This window comes from Barbatula barbatula (assembly GCF_947034865.1).
Source record: "Barbatula barbatula genome assembly, chromosome: 21".
Classification (NCBI taxonomy): domain Eukaryota; kingdom Metazoa; phylum Chordata; class Actinopteri; order Cypriniformes; family Nemacheilidae; genus Barbatula; species Barbatula barbatula.
In genome coordinates this window covers 3922126-3934710 of record NC_136784.1, presented here as the reverse complement: position 1 = coordinate 3934710, position 12585 = coordinate 3922126, and the positions used below count along the sequence as shown (strand labels likewise).

Sequence of the window (12585 nt, the reverse complement as noted above, 5' to 3'; positions counted from 1 at the left end):
CACAAGGTGCAGGTTAAATATATGAAGTTACTACCTTAACAGTATACGATATAGGACCAATAATTTCCTCGCGCAAGTTGGATGTTCTGCACAGCCAGCCGGTAAACGCTAGTTAAAGCGCTAGTGATGCAATGCTCTACTGCTTCACACACTATTGTGCCGTGTGCTTGTGGGTCGTGACCTTTCTGCCCGGAGCCCACACATCAACGCCCTGCACACACAAAGGGGACCAACCATCACAAATATGTCAGCACTACACAACTTTTGTTTCTGGGTAAAAAAAAACGATGAGCGCTAACTATAGACTATTAAAGTCTCTTTTGCAGCAATCTAAAATGTGTACATAGAATTTCAAGGGGACCATGTGTAGACATATCGAAACAGTTGGGTGGGTGGGATTGGGTCAATGTAATCGGAGCAAAGAATCATGGGTATGTTAGGTAGAGACAAATTGTCCTGTGGGAATTGTGAAGAACTGCTCTTGGTCTCCAATGTGAGTCCAGTTATACATAGTCGATCTTTAATACGTATGGAAATGAAAGATTGAGGATACAGGATGATGGGCCTATATTGCAAATCTCCCTAAAATAAGTGAATATAGTTTATCACAGAAAGGATGTAGTTAGACTTTTTTATTTTTAGGTTTTTTAGTTTTTCTTTCTTTTCTTTTTTAATTGTGGATACAGTTAAAGTTAAAACATAAAAAATGTATTTCATTGTAAATATCATGCTTTTAAAATGAAGGTCAAGATTTAAACATTTGGGATATTATTATTAATTATTATTATTATTATTTAGGGAAATTAATTTCTATTTTTGTTTATTTATTTATCAATTTCTTGATGGAGGGCATTTTTTTAAATTATTTATGAAGATAGAGGATCGTTGGCTCATGTGCCGACTAATCCATGTATTTTTAGACATTTTATTTACAGAATTACCATTAATGAACAATCATTATTCTATTTATTTTCTTCAATCGTTGTTTCACAACCTGTCAATTACAAAAAAAATTTGAATAAAATTTTAAACAATACTTTGTGTCTTTGTGAGATTATTAGATAATGATTTAATTGAATTCTGTCTGACAATGTTCGGAATAAAATGAGTATTTGTCATTTAGCAGTCGCTTTTATCCAAAGCGATTTACAGATGAGGACACATTGGAAGCAATTTTAACAAAACAGGCAACAAAATGCATAAGTGCATCAAAACTAGTCCATTTAAGCCTAGCACAGTATACAAAGCTAAGAATAGTGACGGAAGAGATGCGTCAGAAGAGAGATGCGTCATAAGAGAGGTGCATATTTTCCCTCAGGGACTTTCCAGTGATATCCAGTGATAAAGGGCTTGTGCAATAGAAGTATGTGCTACGTCATAACTGAAATATAGATTTTGAATGCATGCATGTCATTTTTCATAAAATGCTTTCATTATAAATGATGCTACTTCAGGTACTGGAATTTAGCGATAATCCCTATTCAACTAGGCAGGGGCTTGATTTGATCGTTTATTTAAAATAAAATAAGCTAAAACAACTTAAAAACATGATTTCCAACTATCTAGTCAACGACATCCATCTGAATAGCCAAGCTTTAAAACATGTACCCCAAATATTCGGCTTGAAATCGTGAATGCGGGTGTCAAATGAAGTCACACATTTCGATCCACTGCCTTCTCAGATCACATCCGTCATTTACAGTTAAAGGATCTTTCGCGAGTGTGTCGTCATCGACTCAAAACGTCATAACTCACATGCCGTGCAACGTCACTGTAAATGGCCCCACGCCCCGCCCCGCCCTCCATGTCTCTTCCACCCTCCTCTTCTCTCTTTCATTCGCCTGGTTCGGCTCCAAACTACACCGGCAGAACTACGCCTGAACTCTTTCAACTACGACATGTGACGTTTAAGGTGTTGCAAAGTATACACGAGGAGCATCGCGGAAGTGGACGAGTGCAGCCAAACTGGGAACGAACCGGGCGGAGGAAAAACTCAAAAAGTCGAAAGAGTTACTGTAACGTAACCCGTCCCGTATCCTTGCTTCATCGGGCTACATGATTTAAGAAAACCGTGCCTGGATTATGGATTACGAAGAGAGTTCAACGCTGTGCACTTTGCCCTGAAAACCAACGAGATTATATTCACTTTCATGCACCTTTGCTAAACCTCGTCTCATCTGCTCGAGCGCTCACACCCTAGCGTTTCACGCCGCTGCTTTAAGTAAGTAACGTTACCGTTATACGGATTTGTGTGTGTTTACGCATCTTTCTGACGAAATGTACTTTCATTTCTTTAACGTTCGTTCGTTTTACTGGATATCACGACCGTACTGTTGTTTTGCCGTTAGCACCTCTCAAAGTCCGGGTTTTGATGTTTACAGGCTCGCGCTCACGGCCTACACTAAAAACGCGATGGAAGTGCATACTTTATTTTTGTAGCGCGTTGTTTGAGTACGCAAAGTTGCGGATGTGAGTGAGTGTGCGTCGACCTTTTACCAGGTCTAGTTTTTTTTCTCTCTCAAATGAATTGGATTCTTGTCGGTATTTTATTAAAACAATTAATGTGTTCACTTCGGTGTTTTTAGGTGCGGAGTACTCCCAAGTTTGAAACGCGTGTCTTTTAATCTTTTGTAGACTCGACGTTCCCGTGTATCATCGTCAGGAAGTGTTTTTTTCCGGGTGTCTTTACGTTTAAAGCACCCACGTCACTTATTGCCTTTTAAAGTCGGACACGTAGCTGGTGTGAATGTCGATGTATTTGAATGAACGCAATGGGCCTTCCCCATTCACTTCTGATGGTCGCGACACGCAGTCGTCGGCTCGTATGCCTCTCTGTGACGTCACTATTTATCACACGGGCGCTCGCGGCAGGGAGTTCAGAAACGACAAAAGCGGTTGCGAAAATGTCCGGCGAGTGAAGTTGCAACACGTTATTGTGTCGCTGTGTAATATCTGTCCCTCGATGGGTGTGTTTTTCTTCTTTCTTATATATTCTCTCACGGTTTATGCAAAATTTTAAACTGGTAAATCCCGTTTTTAACCGCTGTATACAATTTCTGAGCCATCATCAGCTTTTGCTAGTTTGGCCGTTTGCTAACGAGTTAAGCGTGTACACGACACTGATCTGACGACTAGACAGTTTAGTTGCAACGTTCAAAGTCCTTGAGGATTGTCTCGTGTTTAGAAAGTGTCCAATGAAGGGACACCGCGGTCAACCTTTAATCTTTATGATTTATAGCTTTACCAAAGTTTTACTTTAGTTTGTAGTAAAAAACGCAAATTTACCAGTTTTACTATACTAACCATAGTTTCAACAAGATGTTTATTGTTTAACAAATAGTAACTAATCTGCCCAAATGTAGGTCGCTACAAGTTTATTATAATAAAGCCATTGTGAAAGGGATGTAATAAAAGTGTATATGACTCAATATTTTGAGAAATCTCTCATTCTCTTAAAAAAATCTTCGTGTTCGTGTTAATAAAATAAAGGAAATGTTTTTTCTGCTGGAACAATGCACATTGTGAAAAGCGCTATATAAATAAAATTGAATTGAAATTGAAAAAGAACACACAGCACAGTTTCATTCACAAAATAATTTCGTTTATTTTATTAATTTATAGCCTTATTTAATTAACACTGCATATAGGAATTTATAGTCTGTCTGATATTTGACCTGTGTTTTGACTTCCATAACCTTACATGTTTGCTTATAGTCAATGTTTTCTTGTACAGCTGCTTTGTAACAATGAAAATTGTAAAAAGCGCTATATAAATAAAGCTGACTTGACATGGTCAGTGTGTCAAACGATTGAAGAACTATTTAAATCTCCATTGAATCGCTCAATAAAACCTTCTTTGTGGATAGCACCTAGTTGATCTTGAATGTTGAAAGAAAGTTCAGTAATGGAATGCGAGCCGTATGACATTAATGCATTTCTATAAAAGGCCTCTCATGAAACTACCGTATATTACTCATACGTGATTCATGCGTTTGCTCATAATGTCCTATATCATTTGAGTAAACTCTAATCTTAGTTTGGCTATCTTCAAATGCGTCAGGTCTTTATCAGAATTTGTTCCACGTTCGCATTGCTGATACGATCCAGCAGAAGTTAACATTCTTGAGATGGTACAATCTGTGTGCTTTTAGCTCTCCAAGCGAATGGAATGGGACATCAAGGACGAGAATCTTGTCTCATTCCGGCCTGGCTGGCTGGCTCCGAGCAGTACTTATTACCAGGTGACAGTACAGCCTTTCAGAGCGTGCCAGCCAATGACAGTGGCCGTGATGTCATGCTTACCTCGCAGAATGCTGCCATTGAGAGAGAGCAGCCTTTAGTACGGCCGGCGGCCCATCTGCTCAATCCGTGTCACTGACAACTTGAGGATAAGGGGGGGCTTTCTTTCAAGACTCCTCGATCTACGAGAGGGACACGTTTACATTTCTATAAAGTGTACTTTCAAATGTGCTGTATGTGATACCTTATCATTGTTCTTAGGCTCATGTAACATTTCTGTATAATGCGGGCTATGTTGACAGTAGGTGTAAGAAGTGTTTACTAAGGGATCGGTGGCTCTTTATCTTGTGCTGTTTTTTCATTTGTAAGTCACTAAAAGCATGTTAAACGAATAAGTGGAATTGGAACCAGTGTTTTTTATTCTCAATTGGAAGGTCATTGAAAATATATCGTCTCTTTCTGTATTAGGATGTTGTCCACGTTGAGAGACTTTTTTTGGAACGAGAGACTTTGGTTTCCAGAAGGGCTCGGCTGGGCTGATCTGGAGGATCGGGATGGTCTCACATACGCCAAGCCAGCTGACCTCTGGGTGACCCTGCCCATCGCCCTCGCCTTTCTCATCATACGACAGATCTTTGAGAGGTCAGATGATGTTTTATATACACAACATGTTTTGGTATGAATTTCACTTTTAGATGAAAGTCAGTGGAAAATGTGACTCATCCACGGGCTGTTTTTGTAAACATTTGTATATCATTTTCAAAGAATAAAACTTCGAGTACTTGATATCTTTACTTCATCATATGCTTTGGAATTGGTCAATAATCCATCTGGATTGCATTAAACAGGCAATGACACTGCGCCACAAATGCTCTCAGCATTTACCAAACGAGAAGTACAGCCTTCATATGATCAACGCTTTAAATATCTTACAATTATTCGGACCCTACTGAGTTGTTTTTGTTCTGGCATTAGGACAGTAGCCACTCCACTGGCTGCAGCTTTGGGTGTAACGGAGAAAGTGAGGGTACGAGTGGCACACAACCCCACGCTGGAGTCGTACTTCAGCAAGACGTCAAAAAGTCCCACACAGGTACAATTCATTAATTATCCAGCACAACCCCGTTTAACCTCAGTCAACTACTTAAGGGCTGTTTGTATTTATTATTGACCGTTTGTGTTCAGTTTGAACTCACACAAACTGCGTAAATAAAAACCACTGGAATGCCAAATGCATCAATGCAAATGTGTTTGTTCAACCAATATATGGAAATGTATGAAATCATAGAATTTTTCTGGAGAATCTTTTGACAGAAATGCAATTCAATATGCATAACAATGTCTTCAGAGGTGTAAAAAGACCTTACATAATGAAGCGTTATGTTTTTATGACCTTAGAATGAGCCATTTCTATCGACATGCACACGAAATTCACCATGTTGTTCTTCAGTAGCCCTAAAGGGACAAAGTGTTCTACAGAGCGCGTTTCGTAAATGTTATCTCCTTTGGCAAAGTATGTTTTTAAAAACCGCTTAAATATCGACGCTGCTGTTTTCCTCATAACAACAATGCTTACATTTTTGTCTCTTCAGAGCCAAATCGAGAGTTTAGCTAAAAAGACGGGGTGTACAGAGCGACAAATCCACATATGGTTCCGAAGGCGACGGAATCAAGATCGACCAAACCAACTCAAGAAGTTCAGAGAGGCCAGGTACACGCACATCTTTCTTAAATCGACTTAAAGGGAGACTGAAAATACTGTAAATGTTAATACTGTGTGTACTTTTAGAAAAGCGGTTATATTTGAGTCAAGTTTTTATTTATAGGTCGATCTTAATATCTCGTCCAAGCTTGTCCAACATCTGTTTGTCTTTGTCATCAGAAACACATCCCTGTAATTAAAATAATTTGTTGGAAAACCTCCAGTCACAGCAGCGTGTTGATATGTGGCTGTATATTGTGTCTGTTTGTTTTAAACAGTGTTTTCATTTCACATTGTGGGTCCTTGGTGAAGTTTGTATCGTGGTGTACAATGTCAGTTTATTGCATTGCTTATGTGTGTAATGACTTCATATGCAAACATATGCCCTCAAACTGAGCGACGGGCGATCAAATAATGTTTTGCATTAAAAGTGTATATCATAATTTGTTGGTACGAAACAAGCCCTGCTTTGTAAGTTGCTATTGTGGATGTGTGGCTGAGATTGCTGTATTTTTTCCTACAGCTGGAGATTTACCTTTTACCTTCTTGCATTCTTTGCTGGCCTGGCTGCACTCATTGATGTGAGTATCTCTACTAATCACGTTTTCCTCTCCGTTACTGATATAAACAAAATTGTTTCTTTGCGTTGTCTACGAATTGTAAGATAAGAATTGCGTGAAATTACGGTTTCATTTAGTCAAAGATATCAGCTTAAGCTTTCAGATTCACACAAATGAATTGTAGTGTTTAAACACTGTTTTTTTTATAGAAACCGTGGTTCTACGAAATGAAAGAAATGTGGAACGGCTTTCCAATGCTGGTATGTTCACTATCAAGTGTGTTCCTTCCCCTCAATAATCTGAATTGGTCTTTTAAGGCATTTCTTATGTAAATCACTTCGAAAATGCTATTTGAATTTGCCTTGAGAAAAATGTTCATGTCACATGTACTGGAGTATAAACAATGTGTAGAAACATTTATTGTTGTAGCTAGTTTGATCACTATTTCTATTAAACACAAGATGTAATAATTTATTCTGTTTCTGTTTTTTTCACCAGACGCTGTTGCCGTCTCAGTACTGGTACTACATGATCGAACTGGGATTTTACATATCACTTCTGTTCAGCGTAGCATTTGATGTCAAGCGAAAAGTGAGTGCAAAAATAAGTCTCTCCTGTTGAGATGGTTAGACAAAATTGAATGCGACATCATCTCGAACCGGTTTTTAATAGATCATCTATCTGTCGTGATAATTCGCTGAATCAGTCACCTAGTATAGCGTGCTCATCATGAACTTTGACTTGAAATCTTAGATATCAAAATCACACTCTTGTGCTAGAATGTGAGCATGTGAAATGTTGCTAAAATATTATCTCTCAATAATCATATTAATCTAACAATGAAACGCTGTGTCCGGGGTTTAATGCATTAGTTTGTGATGAATGCAGTTATTTAAAATGTGCCTTTACCTAATCTTGGGTACTATGCGGGTGTGTTACAGCATTGATATTGAATGCTAATCATATTTATGTTCCGTTATGTTTACGTTTATGTTACTTTGTATATTAGTTATACACAAATGTTTGTGTCTGCTTCCCCGCTTTAGGACTTTAATGAGCAAATACTTCACCATGTCGCCACCATCCTGCTGATAAGTTTCTCATGGTGTGTGAACTACATTCGAGCCGGGACCCTCATTATGCTGGTGCACGACACCGCAGACTCTCTGCTGGAGGTAACAGAATATCTGAAGAACATTAGTGCAGGCACTTTGTCTCTGGAGCTTAAGCGTAAAGCTTCACTTCATTTTAAATGGACAATACTCTGTCAATATGTTATTCACATCGCATTAGACTAAATGTACATCATATAAAAGCAAACCTTTTGTTTGTTAAGTGGATCCCAAAGTCGAATGGCAGATAATTCAATTTGGTCTTTTGTTATCGCGATGTTAATCTTGTAAATGCATGTAACGCGACCCCTGACCACATGCACAGTTTGTTTTCAGGATTTCAATTGAAGTTGTGATTTTTCGTCAATTGTTGTAGAACCAAAAAGCTAAATCTATTTCAAGCAATGGTAACCACAGACCTTATCTGATCCTTGCACTGAAAATGGCTTTTCTAGAAAACCCATTAGAAATTCCTGCGGGAACTGCAAAGCGAAGAGCTCTGTGTCTGTAAATCTGTTTCAGTGTTGTCGGTGCATTTCCACCTGGTGGTGTTTCTGTGTAAGTGCAAAATACATCACTTCTGTTTCTTATCACAGTCAGCTAAGATGTTTAACTATGCCGGCTGGAGAAAAACATGCAACTACATTTTCATTGTCTTTGCCATCATCTTCATGATCACCAGACTCGTAATCTTTCCATTCTGGTGAGTTGAATAAGTTTATTACTGTAAATTGTTCTTAATATTGTTTGTTATTGTCTTGAAATCAAATTAAATATCTTCCATATTTCACACACCTGAACACGTTTCTTCTTTATTAGTAGCTAAAGGTTTTAGTTAAGTTTTCTTTTTTTCCCTCTCTTTCTCAGGATCTTGCATTGTACCTGGGTGTATCCAGTGACTGTATATCGCCCGTTCTTTGGGTATTACTTCTTCAACGGGCTGCTGTTTATACTGCAGTGTCTGCACATCTTCTGGGCTGTACTCATTCTCCGTATGGCCATCAAATTCCTGCCGGCCAATGTGAGTTTAAAACAATACACTTCTGTTTATTAGTTTAGTTAAAATCCTGGCGAACCTTGTATCTCCTTGTTTGTCACTGGGTTTTGCAAATATCCGACCAATAAAAAGTATTAAAACATGCTTGACAACACAGTATTTAATCATTTAAAAGAAAAACAGCTAATTTGGACATCCAAGGTTCTGGAAGGATAACGACGATATGTTGAAATCTTTTAAATAAGTAAATTGTGTATAAATATAAAAAAATACAAATATAACTGTGCCAATATATCAATTTTATTTCAATAATGTTGAAAAAAACGTCAATGAAATGTCCAGATTTGTAGATTTGGACTCATCTACTTCGCATGTTTAATGGAGTACCCAACTTTCGAGCACTTTAATAATGCATTAAAACTAAAAGATTGGTTTAAATGTGACACTGCAGAATATCGTGGAGGACGAGAGGAGTGACAGAGAGGAAACCGATTCTGAGGATGAGGAGGAAGAGGAGGACGAGAAAGAAATGAGGGCACCAGTGAAAAATGGACCAGTGCAGAACGGCCACTCCCCCCTTAACAACAACCATCACCGCAAGACACAATGAACACGAGGAAGTACAGAACCTTCCCATCAGCAACAAGTACACGCGGACCAGACCGAAATACTGCAGCGAGAAGTGTTGTTTGGATTGCCAGGAACACACACTTAGACAGATTTATGGGAGGCTACGTTTTGTGAAGCAGTCCTACTTTGAAAACCAAGAGATTAAAATAACCCCAAGCGTGAAGTATTCAAAACACTATTAACAAAATCGTCCAAATTATTAAGGGTCTGTTATTGGTTGCCTAACGTTCAATTTCTACTCCGTGTATAATTGATTTAGTGCCTAGTTTTGAAGTCACTTTTTATGTTTTAATTTTGATTATCGCACACGGCGCATACTGCCTCTGTAGTCATCAGATAGTTTTGCCAGTTTTTTCTGATCCCATATTTAGATTCGCTCCGTTTTTCTTCAGATTCTCAAACTGGAATTTTTCAAGTTGTTCAGTTTGCCTGTTCCTTTACAATAACACAAAGTGACCTTTAAGCACCTGCCTTCCACACACACACACGTCTTTTGTCTCCGTTGTGTGTACGCTGCCAAGGGCATTCTTCACCAATCTCTTCCCAATGCAGTTGCACTATTAAACATTATCAATTTGCAATACACTACCACATTTAGAGACTCAAACTCTGTAAAGCTCGCCCGCTTGGTTTCGTGCTGCCGTGATCTATCCCGAGGTGCAGAATCGATATGCTGCCTGTTGTGTATAATGTTTGTTCAATGACAGCGTTGCTGTTGTGTCAGAGAATCTAATATTTCCGTGTTGGGTCTTGTAATACATTTCTGTTTAAGATTTATTCTTACAAATTATTTTAACTTTTCATTAAGATTTTTGTCTTAAGTTGATTTTCGTTTAAATTAATTTTATTTAAGATCCAGATTTTCAGCAGGTTTTGTATTCTGCAAGCTGATCATTTATGCAGTAAGACTGAGTTCTTTGCAGGAGAACCTTTAGCCAGTTCTTTGTCTCTTCCATTTATAAAAAGAATGAATATATTAAGGGTCAGTCTTAGGTGCTGGATGCACCCTGTGACGCTCCATTATTTGTAAAAACTGTAAATGCATTATAGTAATGATCGACCAAATGTTTTATGTAATTATAATTTTGGCTTGCAGTTGTAATATTTACGAGAAATAGGTAAAATTGTTCCCTTTTAAAGGTGTCCCAATCTGTACACCCACTGTCTCTTATTATTACAGGTTTTCAAATTCTGCTCCGAAATCAAAGAATGTCGATACGGGTGTTCAGCACGCAAGAAGTGCATTATATGCAAGTGGAACGGGACATCTGAATTAGCCTTGCAAAGATCTTTTACATTTCCAAATGCTTCCTCAAGTGCCTTATTTGTAAAACTTTTGTGTTGCTGCTTCTATGTGTTTCACGCTATCATCTTTCCACCTTTCTATTTTTTTCAAACCATTCTCTTTTTTGGTTTTTGTTTACATCCATTTATAATTATCTCTCTTTTATGGCCCAGTGCACCCCCCCCAAGTTTGCTGTTAAAGGGTCCACCACGCAAACGCAACAACAAATTGATCTGTGTCCCAACTGCCAGTGTTTTTTATGTTTTATTTTTGTATTGTCATTATTCAGCAATGTAAGATAAAGATTCTTGTGAATGACAAGCCTTGCCATTGCATTGTATGTGTGGAGAAACACTTTGTAAACATTTTCCTGGATGTAACTTTCAAAAAGCAACAGAACACTCAAATAAGTCTGTTAAAGTTTAAGATGATGCAATATCGCATACTAGATTATTCCAAAAAGTTAAGTATTGCATTATGTGCTTTTCAACTAATGTGAATGCACTTAGACACTAATGCCAAAAGGATCCCCCCAAAAACATCACGAGCCTTAGATGTGATGCAGTCCCAATATCTGATATTGCAATTTAGACCACAGTTGTATCGTTTAATTTCACAGCTTTAATTTAAACCGATTGTTGGTGTTCAGTCTAAAATACTTTTGACTATTGTAAAAAAGACTTACAAATTACTTACTACTGAGAAATGTTTACTTCCTATTCAGAAATGTTCCAATACATTTATTTGGTAGAAACAAAAAAAAACTAATCACTTACTTGAAATGAATGCCTGAAACTTGTGATATGTAAATTCTACATATGTTCATGTTTTGTCACAATAAGCAAAATGTTCACATTGGTTCTGACTGTGTCGGAGGTCTTAACGTTTAGTCTTTTTGGATGTAGTCGTGGCACAAATGCAACCAACTGTCACATATTTTTGCTTTGGTAAGAGAATCTGCCAATCAAATAAATATATATGAACATATCCTCTGTGTTTAAAACCTTCTCGCATTTATTATTAAACGATAACAACCCCCTTTTCATTATTTTCACCATCATGTCATTTCAAGCCTGTGTGATTTATTTCTGCAGAACGCAAAATAAGATATTTTGAAGAATGTGGGTAGTCGCACAACATTCACATCCACTGCATGAACGCAAAACCACTGACACATTTCTCAAAATAGCTTTTGTGTTTGACCGAAGAAACCTCGCATACAGGTTTTCAACAACATGAGGGTGAATAAATAATTATCAGTGGTGTAATTCAATTGAACCTTGTATTCCCCTGATGTTTGCTACCTGATTCTCTGCACATTGTGGTTAACTGCTACTTCAAGATATCAGATCGGTTACGGCCCACGCTATGACTCTTAGCTTATGGGCTGAAATCTGATCTGAAATCAGCAATTAGCGTGATCACATACGGCCCTGTTTCTCTATGTTAATGGGGCCGTGTGGCTTTTCTGCCTCCGAACATAACTGGCCAGACGCCTGGAGTTCAGTGCTGAGAGAAGGTAAGAGAGTGATCCATGCCTCACGTCACTGTCTGCATCTCTAGATCTCTTATCTTCTGAGTCATTTTAATCATGTAGTAGTTTTAAATTTCCTCTTAAAAATGGTTTATGTAGCTGACTAGGACAACAACAAACACAGGTGAGAGCCAAATGATGTTGTCCGTATGGAATACAGATTGGTTATTGTAAATTTAACTTACAAATGAGGGAGCATTTTGAAAAGTTAACAATATAGGGTCCAAAAGTCTTAGATCACCTTTGACAATGATATTTTATATTATTTTGTTGAATTTCATATTATTTGAATCTAAAATTTTTCAACAGCATGCAATGTGAATTAATTTTCTTGACTGAAAATCTTTTTCAAAGATGCTTTGATGTCCCTCTTTGTGAATGGACTAACACCCATTTCCCCAGATTTAGATCTAATCTGTCTAATTTAGATGTGGATATGGATTTAAAGATTATCTGTTTTAATACATATCTTCGTTTACATTTTCTAATTTCTAAAACCACATTCATGCATTTCCATCAGCTGTGG

The 12585-nt window shown here is 37.7% G+C and overlaps 1 protein-coding gene across 1 annotated transcript; it reads left to right on the top strand.

Annotated features, from left to right (window-relative positions):
- Positions 1 to 1770: 1770 nt before the first annotated feature.
- Positions 1771 to 11594, top strand: cers2a (ceramide synthase 2a). The gene is made up of 11 exons (XM_079484766.1): positions 1771 to 2221; positions 4708 to 4881; positions 5215 to 5332; positions 5832 to 5950; positions 6465 to 6522; positions 6711 to 6761; positions 7000 to 7092; positions 7548 to 7676; positions 8210 to 8316; positions 8481 to 8634; positions 9062 to 11594. Exons 2-11 carry the CDS (start codon positions 4709 to 4711, stop codon positions 9218 to 9220), a joined length of 1161 nt encoding a protein of 386 aa, XP_079340892.1. The 5' UTR covers positions 1771 to 2221; position 4708; the 3' UTR covers positions 9221 to 11594.
- The last annotated feature ends 991 nt before the right edge of the window (positions 11595 to 12585 follow it).